The sequence below is a fragment of the Ammodytes marinus genome (assembly GCF_949987685.1).
Source record: "Ammodytes marinus genome assembly, chromosome: 25".
In the NCBI taxonomy this organism is placed as follows: domain Eukaryota; kingdom Metazoa; phylum Chordata; class Actinopteri; order Uranoscopiformes; family Ammodytidae; genus Ammodytes; species Ammodytes marinus.
This window is the reverse complement of record NC_137229.1, coordinates 2,551,978-2,568,749: the sequence shown is the minus strand read 5'-3', so window position 1 is coordinate 2,568,749 and position 16,772 is coordinate 2,551,978. Positions and strand designations below refer to the sequence as shown.

Below are 16,772 nucleotides of genomic sequence, written 5' to 3'. Positions count from 1 at the left end.
TTTCACTCTCTCTGTTGACAGAGCTGTTGGAGCCAATCACAATCCTGCATCCAGGTGGATAAGAGAACTAACCAATCAGAGAGAGGGTTTTACACAGAGAGACAGGCAGTGATCTCAGCTTTTATTGATGTTACAAAGTCCATTTGGCACATCAAGACATTAAAATGATTTCATCCCCACACTAAGCAGTCACACATTACCAACATATTCACTCTTCTTTTTGTATTGTTTAGCATTTTGCAGTTTGATTTGTAAATGTTTATGCACTGTCTCTGTGTATTTTATGTCGTTGAGTCATCTTAGCAGAGGAAGTGTTAACCACAACTTTTCCGTTTCAGAGACACTATTATATCCTGTCTTTGTCACAGTCATGTTGTGTGGTAACAAGCTTCTGCTTTCATGTTAGTCAACTTTATTGTTATTATTTCACATTAGTTGAGAGCTTCTGCAGTATCCAAAATAGTAAGAGTTAAATAAATGTTATTGGCTTAAAATATTCCCCAATAAAAGCTCAAAATAAAACCTGATTTGGGGGGGGGTCCGTCCTGGGAGTTATCTTCTGTAAGCTTAACCTTGACCTACATGGTACCAGCTGGATCTAATTTGTCCAGATCAAGTAAAACTGTCTAATCTCAACTACAGTACTTCAGTTAATGTAGATTTACACCTGTACATAAGTGGTTATTCATGTTACTGTAACTAAACTATCAAATTATTTCCTCTATTGACCTCCTTTATAAAACTGATGAAAGTCTTAGTTATTACTCAGATGACACAAGCCTCACTCCAAATGATATTAGGTGAAATCGAAACAAGTATATTCATAGATATAAAGTCTCAGGGAGGGTCTGAGTGTTTGGTGATTGTTCAAAGCTGAAGGTCTGCAGGTTTTCATTCAGGACTTCTTCAGGTAACCAACACTTTACCGGCTCAGGCCTGAACTGTTCTCATCAATCAATCAATCAATCAATTATTTCCTTCCTTGGTAGTCAGCCTCTCCTGATTGCTCTCATTGGTTTCTTTTATATACTGTTTATTGTAAAACACGTAAAACATTTTAGCAAGAATTAAGAAAGAATCGAGCAGTCAAGTATATCAGACCACGATACACCAGAAGCTGAAAGTCTGCAAGTTTTCATTTAGCAGTTTTTTGGGTAGCGGGGTCGGAGCTAATCATTGGCTCTGCCACTGACTCCTGACTGCTCTGTGTTGTTTCCATACTAACGCCCTCTGACCTCTCCCTGTGTCTCTTCCTGTACCACAGTAGCAGCATTAGCAGGAAGCTAGCGACCACCAGGCCGAGCGGAGCAGAGATGATGCTGATCCTGTGTGAGCGGGAGAACTGGGCCGTCCAGCTCACCTCCAGCCTGTTGTCCAGGCTCAGGTGAGAAGCTGTACAGGTGAAGCTGGGTTTGTTCTTTAGCTCCTTGTCACCAACCATCAGCGTCTTCCTCACCTGGTCAGTGGTGGACAGAAACAAAGGAAATGTACTTTATTTATTTATTTATTTATTTAATTATTTCAGGACAATGCACATTGATAAACATAGTCATTCCAACATGTAAATGTGCCAGATTGTAGCCCAGGGGCTAATTTCCATCTGTTGTCCATAGGCAGGTGGATGTTACAGTAAAAGCAATACAAAAGATATACAATAAATACATAAAATGAAAAGGTTCTATAAAAAGCAAGGACAAACATAAGTATTGGTTAAAAAGGAAATACAATTCAATAGAAAGTGGGCCGATACAGTGCAGTGTTATATGTGGTTACATATTTGGTTATCAGTAAGCCATGTCTTTATTTTGCACTTAAAAGAGGCCAGTGTGGGACATGCCCTTATAGTTGGAGGTAGTGTGTTCCATAATGCAGTACCGGTAACGGAAAGGGTGTTATGGCTAAAAGCAGTTTTTCTGAAAGGAATCTCACAGTCCCTGTTTGCAACAGCTCTGGTGATCTGAGTCTGTTTGTACCTAATAAACTCTAGCAGTGGTGGTGGCGCCAGGCCATGTAGTACTTTGTACATTAAGCATACACAGGAGAATTTACAGAAATTATCGAAACTCAGTAAATTATATTTCTCTAAGATGTTTAGTACTGAACTTAAAATATTTCAACACAACAGGAGTCTCTATTCTTTGACTGAAGCACTGGGGCTGAGGACTGTGTCCTCCACTGTACCTGGTAGAGCCCGTTTCCGTTGGGCAGCACCGAGCCTCCGGTCAGCTCTTCCTGGTCCACCGGCCGGCCGTCTCTCAGCAGCGTCAGGTTGATGTGACGAGGGTAGAAGTCTGTGGCCATGCAGGTGACCTGAGCCCCTCCCAACACCTGTTTGGTTAGGAAGCGGACTCGAGGACGGACCCGACGCATCACCAGACGCTTCTCGCGCTCAAGGAAGTTTTTGAGCGTCTTGACACAAAATGGAAGATAGATCTCAGTGTACACCATCTGGTAGGGCAACTGTTTAATGCGTTCCCACTGGATGTCCAAGCTGTCAATCCCAGCGTAGGTGTGGTGAGTCATGTTGTACATCCAACTGTTGGTGTCCACACCATTAGAACTGTCCCTGAACATTATGAGCGCCGGCTCTCCATTCTTAAACAGTTCGCAGCCTGTCAGCCTCTGCTGGACGTGGACCCCCGACGTCAAGTTAAAATGGTTTCTGAAGAGCGAGAGCCTCCCTCTCATGCTGCGGAACACGCTGCGAAGCTCATTCTCCAACCTCTGACCCAGATCTTTCTCCCAATCCTGATTCTCAACCTTCTTGCCGTCTCCTCCCACTCTCATGACCCGGTCGATCTCTGAGTCATAGTAAGCCACCTGGATGTCATCCAGCATCAAGATCGCAGTGAAGTCTTGGAACTGGGTTTTCCCCGAGATGTAGTTGGACAAAGCCCACAGAGAGTGCCCTCCTGAGCCTGAGAGGGGCAAAGCAGGGAGACATTAGAGGTTGTTTGTGATAGTTATTTTAGTCTCAGTCCAAATAACATTGTGATCAAATAGTGAGAAAAGGATATGTTTGCACTGCAGGTAATTTGGATTCTAGATAGAAACATTTCTGACACAAAACTGTAGTCTTCACTTTACAGCTAACTTAAACAGAAAATTAAAACAATCAATCATCTCTCCATATATTTTTAACCTGATATGCCCTAATTAATAAAAGGGGTTTTAAACTATCCTTGTCTTTGTGCCAATGTGCCTGAATGCTTCCTTCTTTTCCCACCTGGTAACTTCAAGAGCATTTACCTGGGGTCTACTAATCAGTAACTCAGAGCACTTAGTGTTATGTCCCCTTGCTATTTCCATCATGTTAGAAGCTATTTTGACATACACTGTGGTTCCTTTAAAGGTCTCATATTATACACTTTTCTGTTCTATTATACACCATATTATATGGTCTTAGAGGTCCCTAATACGTTTTTCTTTAATTGTTTGCTGAAAAAAACGTTCAGATCATTTATTGTAGTATGCCTCTATACCCTGATTTTCAGCTAATCTCAGGATGGCCTATTTTTGAAACTGAGCTGCAGCTCCCCTCGTTTTATATACCATCTATGAGCTCCCCCCGCCCCTGTCCAGAAGCGAAGCCATACGCCTCGCCCTCTGTCTGTTTGTAAACAATGATGACGTCTTTGCCGTGCCTGTTATTACGGCTAGGTTTACCCTGAGAAGAACCATGTCTAGTGCTAGTAACGGAGGAGCTCAGCCGCACTTTGAACAGTTTGACATGACCGATCCTTGTCTACATGAAAGACTATGTTCATACAGATGCACTGACAGCCACAAGCTAATGGAAACAGCATGGTTGCGTTCCGAATCTCATACTCTTTCTTTTTTCTATTCTACATACTACATCCGACGATAAAAATAATCTAGTTAGGATGCAGTAGGCATACTATTGGGACATACTTTACTCTCTTATTTCATCATAACATTGCGCCTTGATCTTGCCTCTTGCTTTTATATCCGTCGCATCCCCGTTTGTTTTCATATGGAGGCTTCGTCGATGTGACGTCACTTCACGTGCGCACTGGATTGTGGGTCAGAATTGCCCAAATAGGATGCACTTTTCAACACTAACAATCTTGGCCGCATGAAGTAAGACATCCGGGTACTTCTAACCATCCTAAATCTGGCCACAAGAATCGGGACATCCTAAATCTTTTTTCTACATACTATATAGTAGAAAGTATGCGATTCGGAACGCAACCCATGTTCACAATAAAAATGCAGCAAAAGATGGTGGCTACTGCGAAGCTAGCTCGGGAGCTAGCGGCTAAAAATATCACTAAAATCAGTGAAAACATTAGCTTCAAAGTTTGACTTCTACACTATTACCTTCCAATGCTTTGTCTTGCTAAAAACAAGGCATTGCCAGACTGCGGTGGGGAATATAAATATGTTATTATGAGCAGAAGCTGGATGCTTGTCCCAAAGCTAATAGCTATACACCAGTCAGGCAAAAATACCAATAAAAACATTTCTTTCTGTTTCAGCGTTTGAAAAAAAGCACAAGTAGCTTCCTATCCGTTGTGTAATTAAAAACGAGGCTTTAATATACTGCTGTGGTTAAGGTAAATTAGTGGATTGTGAGCAAAAGCATTCTGTGTTGGTTTATGCAACAATCAGCATGCTTTGCTGTACTACAGGCATCTTGTCGCTTAGCGACAAGCAAACAACATGGCGGTGAAGGAATATTTTTCCAGAGGATCTCGGGCCGTGGACCAATAAGAAATAGGGGGTGAGCTGCACAGTGGAAGTTTCTGATTACTAATGTGGGGAGAGGTGGCTTTCCCGTTTTTGACGTCAGAAACGGGGAGAATTCTGACTGGAGTTTATTGGGGGGAGGGGTGGAGGGTTTCAGAAATGGGGAGAGTGAGAAAAGGAGAGTTTTCTTTATTTTATATACTTTGGCAGTCTCTTTGGCACACCGTGGACCCATAATTATGTTCAAAAACATTGAAATAGTGCATTTTGCATAATATGGGAGCTTGAATGAAATCATTGGTATGAATTCTAAACACTCCTTGAAAACAAACCAGGGGCGTAGCCAATATTGTGCCTAGGCGGAACTGTCCCAACAACATTACTCTATAAAGACTTTAAGGAATGCAGGGCTGACTTGGATGGAACAGTGGTTAAGGAGTGGCAGACCGGGGTGGTGGTTCCCATGTTCAAAATGGGACCAGAGAGTGTGTGCCAACTACAGGGGTAACACCCTACCAAACAAAAAAGCTTGTATTTTCAATGAATATGACTGACTCTGATAAGGCATGAATGGAAAAATCGATTTACTGCGACTTTTTTGCAGCTCCCGCAATGTGCCCCAGCACGTGCACTCGCATACCCGGTCGCGACTCCTATATCCAATTTAAAAAAAAATTATAATAAAATTATTTTGAGACTAGACTCGAGTCCGATATGAGTCGTAAATCGGTGTTGAGTCAACATATTGTTCATATATAGTTTGTTTGCAAAAACTAAATAGGCTATTGTTTTATTTCTTCTGCCTTGCAAATGGAAAAAGATTATGCCTATGTCAGATCCGCATTTTAAATGTTATTTGCTTTGCTTTCATTGTTTAGGCCCCCCTCTGCCTGTTGCAAGTAGTCCACATTTCAATATAAATAAGCTATAAACCTAATATTGATATTCTGTATAGACTGCTTATCAATATTTTACCTGAATTTTTCCCATTTGACCGGTTAAATGAAACCGTGTGGGTCATATGACCGGCACCAATTTTATCTAGCGGACACACTGGCTTAAACAGTTAGAAGAAGAAAGAATGTTTGCAGGTAATTTGGGTTCTAGAATGATCTTGAACCCAAAGATCTGAAGAATTCTTGCATTCTTTATTGTAGCACTTTTGAGTTGTCTGTGTGTAGAATGTGCTATTCAAATAAAGTTGCCTTGCCTGAAAACTCAGATGTCTTCACTAAACAATCTAGTGTAAACAAAGTCTGCTTTGTAAACCTTCCCTTTGTTTACATACCAGTTTACAAAGCCTATGCTGTGTATTCGCATATCGCACACTAGGCTGTGTATATGCACAGATTCTTTTTTCAGAACACACAGTATGAGATAGCAGATTGTGAGGAGGTATTCACTGATTTTGACAAAGTGATTTGTCTACAAACATTTTCCAGAATCACCTAGTATGCCTTTAAGCTGGTGCCTGAGCTCTAATGTTCAGAATCAATAATCATAATAAATGATAATCACTGAGTACAGACTACAGACAGTGGTAAACATTGTGACAGACAGAAAGAGTTTGTTACCTGAACTCGTCAACTGGAAGAAAATAACGAAAAACATCAGCTGGACGACAAACATGTTGATCGGACTATTCGAAAATCTATCTATCCGTCGAACTATCCGTCTTTCTTGTTTTTCACTCCTTGACTTTCACTCTCTCTTTGTTGACATGATACATTGAGCTGTTGGAGTCCTGCATTAAGGTGGATAAGAAAACTAACCAATCAGAGAGAGGATTCAGGCTATTACACAGAGAGACAGACAGGAGTACACCGTCTTGTCTTTCTGCTTTTCTTGCCAGTTCACAGTGTTTTGACAATGCGCCTGTGCTTGCTGCTGCTTCATGTTACTGTCAACTTTATGACTATTATTTCACATTCAGTTAGAGGTTCTGCAGTATGTAAAATAGTAAGAGTTCAATTAAAGTTATTGTGTTGAAATACTCAAATACTCCACAATAAAAGTTCAAAGTTCATAAGCTGGTGGCCCATCCTAGGAGTGGAGCCCTGATGAAGACCCAGTGTGGGTCAAACCCGGTCAGCTTTTTCATATAGTCGATTAGTAAATAGTTGCCCAGTACGAGGAAAAATAGCACTTTCACATGAACCTTGAATGTGTGAGAGTAATAGACTGTCTCTATCCAATCCCCTCACATGGGAGTTTTAGTTTTATTCTCTGAACCTCTGAGAAGCTTCTGCTGGTCTGCTGCCTGGTCCACATCCTCCTCTGATCTGAGAATGGACAATTAGGAGATTTCAGTTATTAGGCGATTCTTGAGAATGTTTGTTGACAGATCACTTTTTGTCCATATCAGTGGGAAAAACCCACTTTGTTTACATTCCCTTTGTTAAATACCAGTTTACAGAGCCTAGGCTGTTTCTTAAGTTAACACTTGTTTTTTTTCCCAGCGCGCACACAGTACAGACAGGTAGGCTGTAGCAGATCATGAGGAGATATTGACTGATTTTGACAAAAAGTGATTTGTCAACATATATTTTCCAGAATTGCTGACCTTTGAGTAAAAAAAATGCCTGATAGCTGGTGTAACTGTTAACATGATCAACTAAACTTTACTGTCTGTCTGGTTCAAACCTCTCCAGTGTGTTGTGAAGAAAGATGAGCAAGAGGCGTGTTCAACTGGTTATGACTCCGTTTAATGTCACACATAAACAATACACCAGTCTGGATTTTTACTCAATCTTCCAATTTTTTCCAGAGCTGTACACTGGTCAGTCATACAGTTAGCTCGCTAGGCAGCTAACACGAAGCACACTACAAAAGAACAGCAAATTAAGTTAGCACAGAGGCTACCTAGCCAACTGAGAAAGTGCATTATTAAACATAGACTCTTAAGTCTTGTCATTAACATCTTCATTAGCATTAGTGCATTTAGGATTCATACAATCAGGCACACAGGCATTAAAACACAATATTTGTTCGCAGTGCTGCCCTTACCTCGGTCGCACCTCTCATTTACTGAGTAAAGTTTGATTTGACTGTTTACATTTTGATTTGAGTCCAGGATAACACAAGATTTCTAGCCTGGCTCTTCAATCAGGGGCTCCTGAAAAAAAAATCAATCAATCAATTAATTAACAAATCAATCAGTTTCTTCATTGGTAGTCAGCCTCTCCTTACTGCTCCCTGTTGTTTCCATACTTTGGTTAACGGGGTCGGAGCTAATCATTGGCTCTGCCACTGACTCCTGACTGCTCTCTGTTGTTTCCATACCAACGCCCTCTGACCTCTCCCTGTGTCTCTTCCTGTACCACAGTAGCAGCATTAGCAGGAAGCTAGCGACCACCAGGCCGAGCGGAGCAGAGATGATGCTGATCCTGTGTGAGCGGGAGAACTGGGCCGTCCAGCTCACCTCCAGCCTGTTGTCCAGGCTCAGGTGAGAAGCTGTACAGGTGAAGCTGTGTTTGTTCTTTAGCTCCTCGTCACCAACCGTCAGAGTCTTCCTCACCTGGTCAGTGGTGGACAGAAACAAAGGAAATGTACTTTAGTACTGAACTTAAAGATTATTTTGGACACCCCTGGGATAAAGGATAAATGGTAAGATGTCAATTGTAATGTTGACTACAATTTTGATTACAATGTAACAGTGGTGTATAAAAACTCAATAAAACACTAATTACAAAAAAGAAAATTCTGGAAGGAAAACCTGAGGGGTATACTCAACAGAGCCTGGCACTATTTTCCAGAGCTGGTTCAACATAATCTAGCCCTCGCTCAGAGCGGAATGGTATCACGAAGGCGGTTATCAATTTCCTATGTTAAACTGGGGTTTCAGTTTAAGGCTCTGTGCGCGTCCCCATGAAAGGGGGCGTTGGATGCGTCATTTGACTCTGCTTCAGCACAAAATGGACTGATCTTGTGCCGCTAACTTTACACAAACAGTTTATTCATAAAGAGAAACTCAAGGATTGTAGGCTATAGCTCCTTTCATATGGCAAACGTCATACGCTACTGATGAAAAGAAAGAAGCCTACAGTGAAATAATGTTGCAACCTGTGATTTTATATAACGCTTCATTAACACCCAGTGTGTGTAAATTGTCAGGCAAAATCATTTGAGGAGAGAGCATAGAGTGGCACTGCATACAGTAGGTCTAGGCTACTTTACATTTTCTGCATCAATAACTGTAGGCATGTGAGAATCTATCGCTCAGACAATATTGTCAGGTCCGCGGGATTTCCAAATGTGTAGCCTAGTTTCCTCAATAGGCAGCGCTCTAAGAGACAGATTTAAGCTCAAACTCTGGAACAAAAACTGGTCTGAGCAGGTTAGCCGTGCAGCCTCTGTTACCACGGTGATCTAACTAGGTAAAAAGAGAGCCACCTTTCATGTTACTGAAAACTCTGGCTTTGGAGTCAACAGACCTCGCTCAGCTCTTAATCTCGCTTCGTAGTACACCCCTCTTGAACTGCCCATGTCAGTAAGGTATGTGATTATAAGCAAATACCACTGGGGCTGAGGACTGTGTCCTCCACTGTACCTGGTAGAGTCCGTTTCCGTTGGGCAGCACCGAGCCTCCGGTCAGCTCTTCCTGGTCCACCGGCCGGCCGTCTCTCAGCAGCGTCAGGTTGATGTGGCGAGGGTAGAAGTCTGTGGCCATGCAGGTGACCTGAGCCCCTCCCAACACCTGTTTGGTTAGGAAGCGGACTCGAGGACGGACCCGACGCATCACCAAATGCTTCTCGCGCTCCAGGAGGTTTTTGAGCCTCCGGAGACAGAAGGGAACGTAGATGTTGGAGTACATCATCTGGTTGCCAAAAATTTTAAGGCTTCCCCACTGGAGAACCAAGCTGTCAATGCCAAAGTAGGTGTGGTGAGTCATGTTGGTCATCAGACTGTTGGTGTCCACCCCGTTAGAACTGTCCCTGAACATTATGAGCGATGGCTCCCCATTCTCCAACACTTCACAGCCTGCCAGCCTTTGCTGGACATGGACTCCCCCTGATGTCAAGTTGAAATGGTTTCTGAACAGCGAGAGCCTCCTCCTCATACTGGGGAAGATGTCGGTCAATATATTCACCAACTCCTGACCCAGGTCCATGTCCACCGTCTTCAAGCCGTCATGTCCCACTCTCATGACCCGGTCGATCTCTGAGTCATAGTAACCCACCTGGATGTCATCCAGCATAATGATCGCAGAGAACTCTGGGAATTGTGTTTTCCCTGAGATGTAGGAGGACATCAACCACACAGAATGCCCTCCTGAGCCTGACAGGGGACAAGAGAGACATTAGAGGTTGTTTTGATAGTTTTCTTTGCATCAATCTATTAACATTAACATCACGGTCAACTAGTGAGAAGAGGAAACAATGTTTGCAAGTAACTTGGGTTCTAGATGAAAAAAAAATGAAACACAAAAAGCTTTACAACGATTTAGCCCAGGTTCACGTTCACACAGAGAATGTTGTAGTACTGGACAATCATACTTTCGTCACCAGATGGCAGGTTCTCTCTATGACTTATCTTATTTGGTTTCCATTTTGCTTACAATTGACTGATGAAACAACGTATTGTTTCATTTATATTGTTAATAAATTATTTAAATGTGACAATCAGGCCTTAGTGTAGTACAATCACTATCAGAGGTGGGTCGTAACGTGCTACATTTACTCCGTTATAAATACTTGAGTAACTTTTTGATTAAATTGTAATTTTAGGAGTAGTTTTATTGCAACATACTTTTACTTGAGTAAATATTTGAAGAAAGAACGGTACTTTTACGCCGTTCCATTTGGCTACGTGACGGTCGTTACCTTATTTTTTTATATATTTTATTTATTACATGCGAGGGCTATTTCTCTCATGATTTCTCTCCCCGGGGACGTCTTCAGCCAACATCTCTATCACGTGACTGTTACGGCCCTGGCCGTGTAGGCTATTGTATGTTATGCGTTTCGCTGTTTTCCCTTTGCTGTGTGTGTGTGTGTGTGTGTGTGTGGGTGTGTGAGTGAGCTTTTCTTCACAGCGGCAGGTGATTGCCTCCTAAGTGGCGGAAGGTGGTGATTGGCCCGCTATCAACCTCCGGGCAGTATAAGGCTCCGCCAGATTTACGCAGCGGGAGGCTTAGTTGGCAGCAGCAGCACTCGCGGTTCCCGAACCACCTTTATGATTTGTGTCATGTGTTAATTATTGTTCAGTTGTGTCCGGTAGGGGTGAGTTGCTGTTTATTTTGCAGAGTTTGTCTCTTGATTTTGTTAATGTTTAGGTTAGGGTTTGCCCGTGTTTTTGTTTCCAGTTAGGTTGTTTTGGCGTTAACTCACCCTGAAGATTATTGCGGTATCTGTTTCATTTTTGCTCAGTTCAAAATAAATTACCATTTATCTTACTTTAGAAACGTTGTTGTGTGGTGGTTTGGGGATCGGGGAGTGGGATTGTAGCATTTGTGTTATGCCTCTGGGTTCCCCTAGACCGGGGCATAACATAAATTGGGGGCTCTCGTCCGGTCTTTGCAAAGTACATTTTTTTTTGTTGTGCTTGCAGAGCAGTAATCCGTCGCTTGTTTTTGTTTGGCAGTTTCTCACAAGATGTCGTTTGATATGGACAGATTTGCGCTGGAGCCTACGGTGGATAAATTGGAGCGATGCACAAAAGCAGAGCTAGTTTTGATTGCCAGTTTCCATGACATAGCTATTCCAAGAAAGGCTACAAAAGATGAGCTAAAACAGCTTTTGGTGGAGCAGCTTGTGGTAGGGGGTGGTGGTAAAGAGTCTGAAACGGATGGTGCACCTGATGTGTTAGTCGGGGAGATGGGAGCCGGTGCTGCCATAGCCTCACTAGCATTCAGCAACGGGGCGGTGTTAGGGGCCGAGGCTGCTGCTGCCGCCCCGATGTATGGCACAGATCATATACCGGTGATACAGGCTGGGCTTGAGACGGAGGATCTCAAGTTGGCGCTCCGCCTAAGAGAGGTGGAGCTGCAGACAAAGACAAAGGAGTGCGAGCTCATGCGTTTACGCATACGGGCTATGGAGGTTGAGAGGTCTCCCGGCACGTCCACCCCCGTGAGTACGCTCCCTTATGCTGCTCCACCTGAGCGGTTCGATGTTAGCAGGCAAATTCGCTTAGTCCCACCATTTAGAGAAGATGATGTTGACTCATATTTTAAGGCTTTTGAACGCATCGCAGCAACGTTGGGGTGGCCGATGGAAGTGTGGTGCCTGTTGCTACAGTGTAAATTGATAGGAAAAGCACAGGAGGTTTGCAATAGTCTGTCCATAGAAGAAAGTCTGAATTATCATATTGTTAAGACCACTGTATTAAGAGCGTACGAATTGGTCCCTGAAGCATACCGACAGAAATTTAGAGGATGTGAGAAAGCTGCCAAGCAAACTCATGTGGAGTTCGCCCGTGAGAAAACAATTCTCTTTGATAAATGGTTGGCCGCATGTAAAGTTGCAAATTTTGCTCAGCTCCGCGAATTACTCCTGGTGGAGGAGTTCAAAACGTGCCTCCCAGAAAACATTGTTGTCTATTTAAATGAGCAGAAGGTAGAGTCGATGTCAAAAGCGGCCGTGCTCGCCGATGAGTTTGTTTTGACGCACCGGGTTATTTTTCCCACTGCGCGCCGTGAGCAACCGGTGTCGTCAAATTCTGTGAAAAATTATAAAGCGTCACCTCCCAGATCTCCCGCTAACCTGATGTCTCCTGGCAGGCCAGAATGTTATTACTGCCGTGAGACGGGCCATCTTATATCTCACTGTCCTGTTCTCGGTCGAAAAGAGCAGAGTGCGCGCAACCCCAAAAGTGTAGGTTTTGTTCAGCCAGTCCCTTCTCTGGCACCGGTCGGCGTAGACGAGAGTGAAAACGACTGCGTGGCTGACAGTTACCGGCCTTTTATCCTAAAAGGTTTAGTCTCACTGACGGGGAAGGAGGAGGATCAGGTGCCCATCACTATACTGCGTGACACGGGAGCCACACAGTCGCTCCTGTTAGATAATGTGTTACCGTTCTCAGATAAATCGTCCTGTGGTTCGGATGTCCTTGTGTGGGGCGTAAAAATGAGTATACTTCGAGTACCGCTGCACACTGTGTTCTTGCGTTCTCCGCTCGTCTCGGGTCCGGTGAAAATTGGGATACGTGCTAATTTCCCTGCGCGCGGTGTGGCTCTGATTCTCGGGAATGATCTCGCAGGGGGGAAAGTTTTTGCAACTCCCGAGGTGGTTGAAAACCCCATCGCTGAGCCTAGTATTGCTGGTCCTGCTGCTGCCAACATGTCCTCTGTGTTCCCTGCCTGTGCTGTGACACGCGCGCAGACGCGTAAGTTCGATGGTGTTGATTTATCTGACTCTTTTCTGTGTGCTGAAAATGATTCTGTGGAAAATGAATTGCCCTGTGTTAAACCTGGGAAATGTGTGCCAGTTAACCTGTTACCCTCTAACGCTAAGCTCTCTTTTGAAGTCGACAGAACTGAGTTTATCCAGGCCCAGCAGGCCGATCAGACTCTGGTTACGTGCCTCTCCACTGCCGCCAACCCCAGGGTTGGGAATCCCTGTGTGTACAGCATTAACAACGGTGTGTTAATGCGTAAGTGGTATCCACCCTCAGCTGGTGATCTAGGTTGGAATTCGTTTCAACAAGTCGTCGTGCCTCAAAAATTTCGCCCTCAAGTACTCAGTCTGGCACATGACAGCTTTGCTGGTCATTTAGGTATTAAAAAGACTTACCATCTTATCCTGCGGTACTTCTTTTGGCCGGGCTTGAAATCCGACGTGACCAAATTTTGTCGCTCGTGCCATATCTGTCAGGTTGGTGGAAAACCAAATCAGGTTATTCCTCCTGCTCCGCTGCAGCCAATTCCGGCCATCGGAGAGCCTTTCGAACACATGATCTTAGACTGTGTTGGTCCACTTCCTAAAACGAAGTCTGGCCACCAGTATCTTCTGACGTTGATGTGCGCGGCGACCCGCTACCCTGAGGCCATTCCTTTGCGCACACTCAAAGCAAAAGCCGTGGTGAAAGCTCTGGTTAATTTTTTTTCCACGTTCGGCCTGCCGAAATCTATTCAAACAGACCAGGGCTCAAATTTCATGTCTAAATTGTTCGCTCAAGTGATGTCTTCGTTGGCCATAAAACACGGGAAATCCAGTGCATACCATCCACAGTCTCAAGGTGCCCTCGAACGTTTTCACCAGACATTAAAAGCGATGATGCGTAAATTTTGTCTCGAGTCCGGTAAAGAGTGGGATGAGGGGTTGCCTTTCCTACTCTTGGCTGCGCGTGAGAGCGTGCAGGAATCGACAGGTTTCAGCCCCGCCGAGCTGGTGTTCGGTCACACCGTGCGTGGTCCTCTGCGGCTGCTGAAAGAAAAATACCTGTCTGATGTTGCGAGTTCGAGCGAAAATGTGCTTGACTATGTGAGCTCTTTTAGGGAGCGGTTACATAAAGCCCGTGAGGCCGCGCGCAGCGCCCTTTCTGTGTCTCAGGATAAAATGAAAAAAAGATATGACAAAAAGACGGTGCGGAGAAGTTTCGAGGTTGGTGATAAAGTGTTAACATTGTTGCCAGTCCCTGGTTCTGCCCTTCAGGCAAAGTTCTGTGGTCCGTATGAAATCGAAACTAAATTAAGTGATACTGATTATGTCGTTCGCACCCCGGATCGTCGGAGGAAGTCTCGTGTGTGTCACATAAACATGATTAAGCCCTATTTTGCCCGTGGAGGTGCCGTAGTCTCTTCGTTCCCTGGTGCGCTCTCCGCTGTGCCCTCCGCTGTGGCTACGGCTACGCAGGTGTCGCCGTCTCAATACTGTCCTGAGAGTGATGGGTTGCAGGTTAACCGGACTGAACATCCCTCTCGCCTACGAAACTCAGAGGTCCTTGAAAATCTGAAAGCTCACATGCGTCATTTGGATAATTCGGCCCAGGATGATCTCATTCAGTTAATTGAAACCAATCTCTGTCTTTTTGCAGACGTCCCATCCCGTACCACCGTTCTCTCGCACGATGTTGATATTGGCGATCACTACCCAATTAAGCAGCACGCGTACCGGGTGAACCCCGCTAAACGGGCACTGTTCCAGAAGGAGGTTGATTATCTGTTGGAGAATGGGTTAGCCGTCCCGAGTTCTAGTCCGTGGAGTTCACCCTGTCTCCTTGTACCCAAGGCAGACAAATCACCGCGTTTTTGCACGGATTTCCGCAAGGTTAACGGGGTCACTAAGGCGGATTCGTATCCTCTTCCCCGAATGGAAGATTGTGTTGATCGTGTTGGTTCTGCTAAATTTGTTACAAAACTTGATCTGTTAAAGGGTTATTGGCAAGTTCCTTTAACTCCTCGTGCGTCTGACATCTCCGCTTTCGTCACCCCCGACAATTTTCTTCAGTATACCGTCATGCCCTTTGGTCTCAGGAACGCACCCGCGACCTTCCAGCGCTTAATGCATATCGTGCTGTCTGGTGTAAGCAATTGTGAAGTGTACTTGGATGATATTGTGGCGTATACGAGCACTTGGGCTGAGCACGTTGGGACGCTGAGCGAGATCTTCGCTAGATTAAAGAAAGCATCACTCACACTAAATCTCGCGAAATGTGACTTTGGCCAGGCCACAGTCACATATTTGGGGAAGGAGGTGGGGCAGGGGCAGGTGCGCGCGCTCACCGCAAAAATACAGGCTATTCTCGAGTTCCCCGTGCCCAAAACTAGACGTGAGCTTCGCCGTTTCCTGGGAATGGCAGGCTATTACAGGGGGTTCTGCAGAAACTTTGCGGATGTTGTTGTCCCCCTCACCAGTCTAACTAGTGTCACCAAGGCATTTATGTGGTCGCCGGCATGCCAGAGCGCGTTTGAGTGTGCCAAGGCTCTTCTCTGCAGCGCACCTGTCCTTGCGGCGCCGGATTTTGCGCGACCTTTTAAGATGGAGGTGGATGCCAGTGCCAGTGGTGCTGGGGCAGTGCTGGTACAGGAGGACGGCTGCGGTATCGATCACCCAGTCTGTTATTTTTCTAAAAAATTCACAAAGCACCAACTTCAGTACAGTACTATTGAGAAAGAGGCCCTGTCACTACTGTTTGCCCTCCAACACTTCGAGGTGTATGTAGGGTCCAGCTCGTTGCCCGTCGAGGTCCAGACAGACCACAACCCGCTAGTTTTCCTGGCACAAATGAGGAATACTAACCAGAGGCTGATGCGGTGGTCCTTGCTGGTGCAGGACTTCAATCTAACTATACATCACAAAAAGGGTAAGGACAACGTTATGGCGGACGCGTTGTCTCGGATCTGGTGAATCGAACATTTTTGGGGGGAAATGTTCGATTTTTAGGAAAGGGGGTGTTACGGCCCTGGCCGTGTAGGCTATTGTATGTTATGCGTTTCGCTGTTTTCCCTTTGCTGTGTGTGTGTGTGTGTGTGTGTGTGGGTGTGTGAGTGAGCTTTTCTTCACAGCGGCAGGTGATTGCCTCCTAAGTGGCGGAAGGTGGTGATTGGCCCGCTATCAACCTCCGGGCAGTATAAGGCTCCGCCAGATTTACGCAGCGGGAGGCTTAGTTGGCAGCAGCAGCACTCGCGGTTCCCGAACCACCTTTATGATTTGTGTCATGTGTTAATTATTGTTCAGTTGTGTCCGGTAGGGGTGAGTTGCTGTTTATTTTGCAGAGTTTGTCTCTTGATTTTGTTAATGTTTAGGTTAGGGTTTGCCCGTGTTTTTGTTTCCAGTTAGGTTGTTTTGGCGTTAACTCACCCTGAAGATTATTGCGGTATCTGTTTCATTTTTGCTCAGTTCAAAATAAATTACCATTTATCTTACTTTAGAAACGTTGTTGTGTGGTGGTTTGGGGATCGGGGAGTGGGATTGTAGCATTTGTGTTATGCCTCTGGGTTCCCCTAGACCGGGGCATAACAGTGACTATTTCAACCAATAAAAACCACATTACAAAAGCTTGCCAATCAAATGCAGCCACTTCAGTCACATGACAAGTGTTGTCATGTTGTCATAGGGCTCAACCATGGGCTCAACAATGTCCGCAGACTTTTTTTATAAAGGCTGCGGTTCCGCACCAAT

General features: G+C 44.8%; 2 protein-coding genes across 2 annotated transcripts; both read right to left on the bottom strand.

Annotated features, from left to right (window-relative positions):
• Nucleotides 1-1,135: 1,135 nt before the first annotated feature.
• LOC307270178 (major histocompatibility complex class I-related gene protein-like) lies at nucleotides 1,136-6,354 on the bottom strand (the record flags this gene model as incomplete). The annotated part of the gene is made up of 3 exons (XM_080053346.1): nucleotides 6,285-6,354; nucleotides 2,182-2,918; nucleotides 1,136-1,456 (listed from the first exon to the last, which is right to left on the bottom strand). Exons 1-3 carry the CDS (start codon nucleotides 6,337-6,339, stop codon nucleotides 1,136-1,138), a joined length of 1,113 nt encoding a protein of 370 aa, XP_079909472.1. The 5' UTR covers nucleotides 6,340-6,354.
• A 556-nt stretch (nucleotides 6,355-6,910) lies between these two features.
• Nucleotides 6,911-10,203, bottom strand: LOC307270177 (hereditary hemochromatosis protein homolog; the record flags this gene model as incomplete). Its single annotated transcript, XM_080053345.1, has 4 exons — nucleotides 6,911-6,992; nucleotides 8,007-8,227; nucleotides 9,260-9,987; nucleotides 10,176-10,203. The coding sequence occupies 4 exons, from the start codon at nucleotides 10,201-10,203 to the stop codon at nucleotides 6,911-6,913; spliced, it is 1,059 nt and encodes a 352-aa protein (XP_079909471.1).
• Between the last annotated feature and the right edge of the window lie 6,569 nt (nucleotides 10,204-16,772).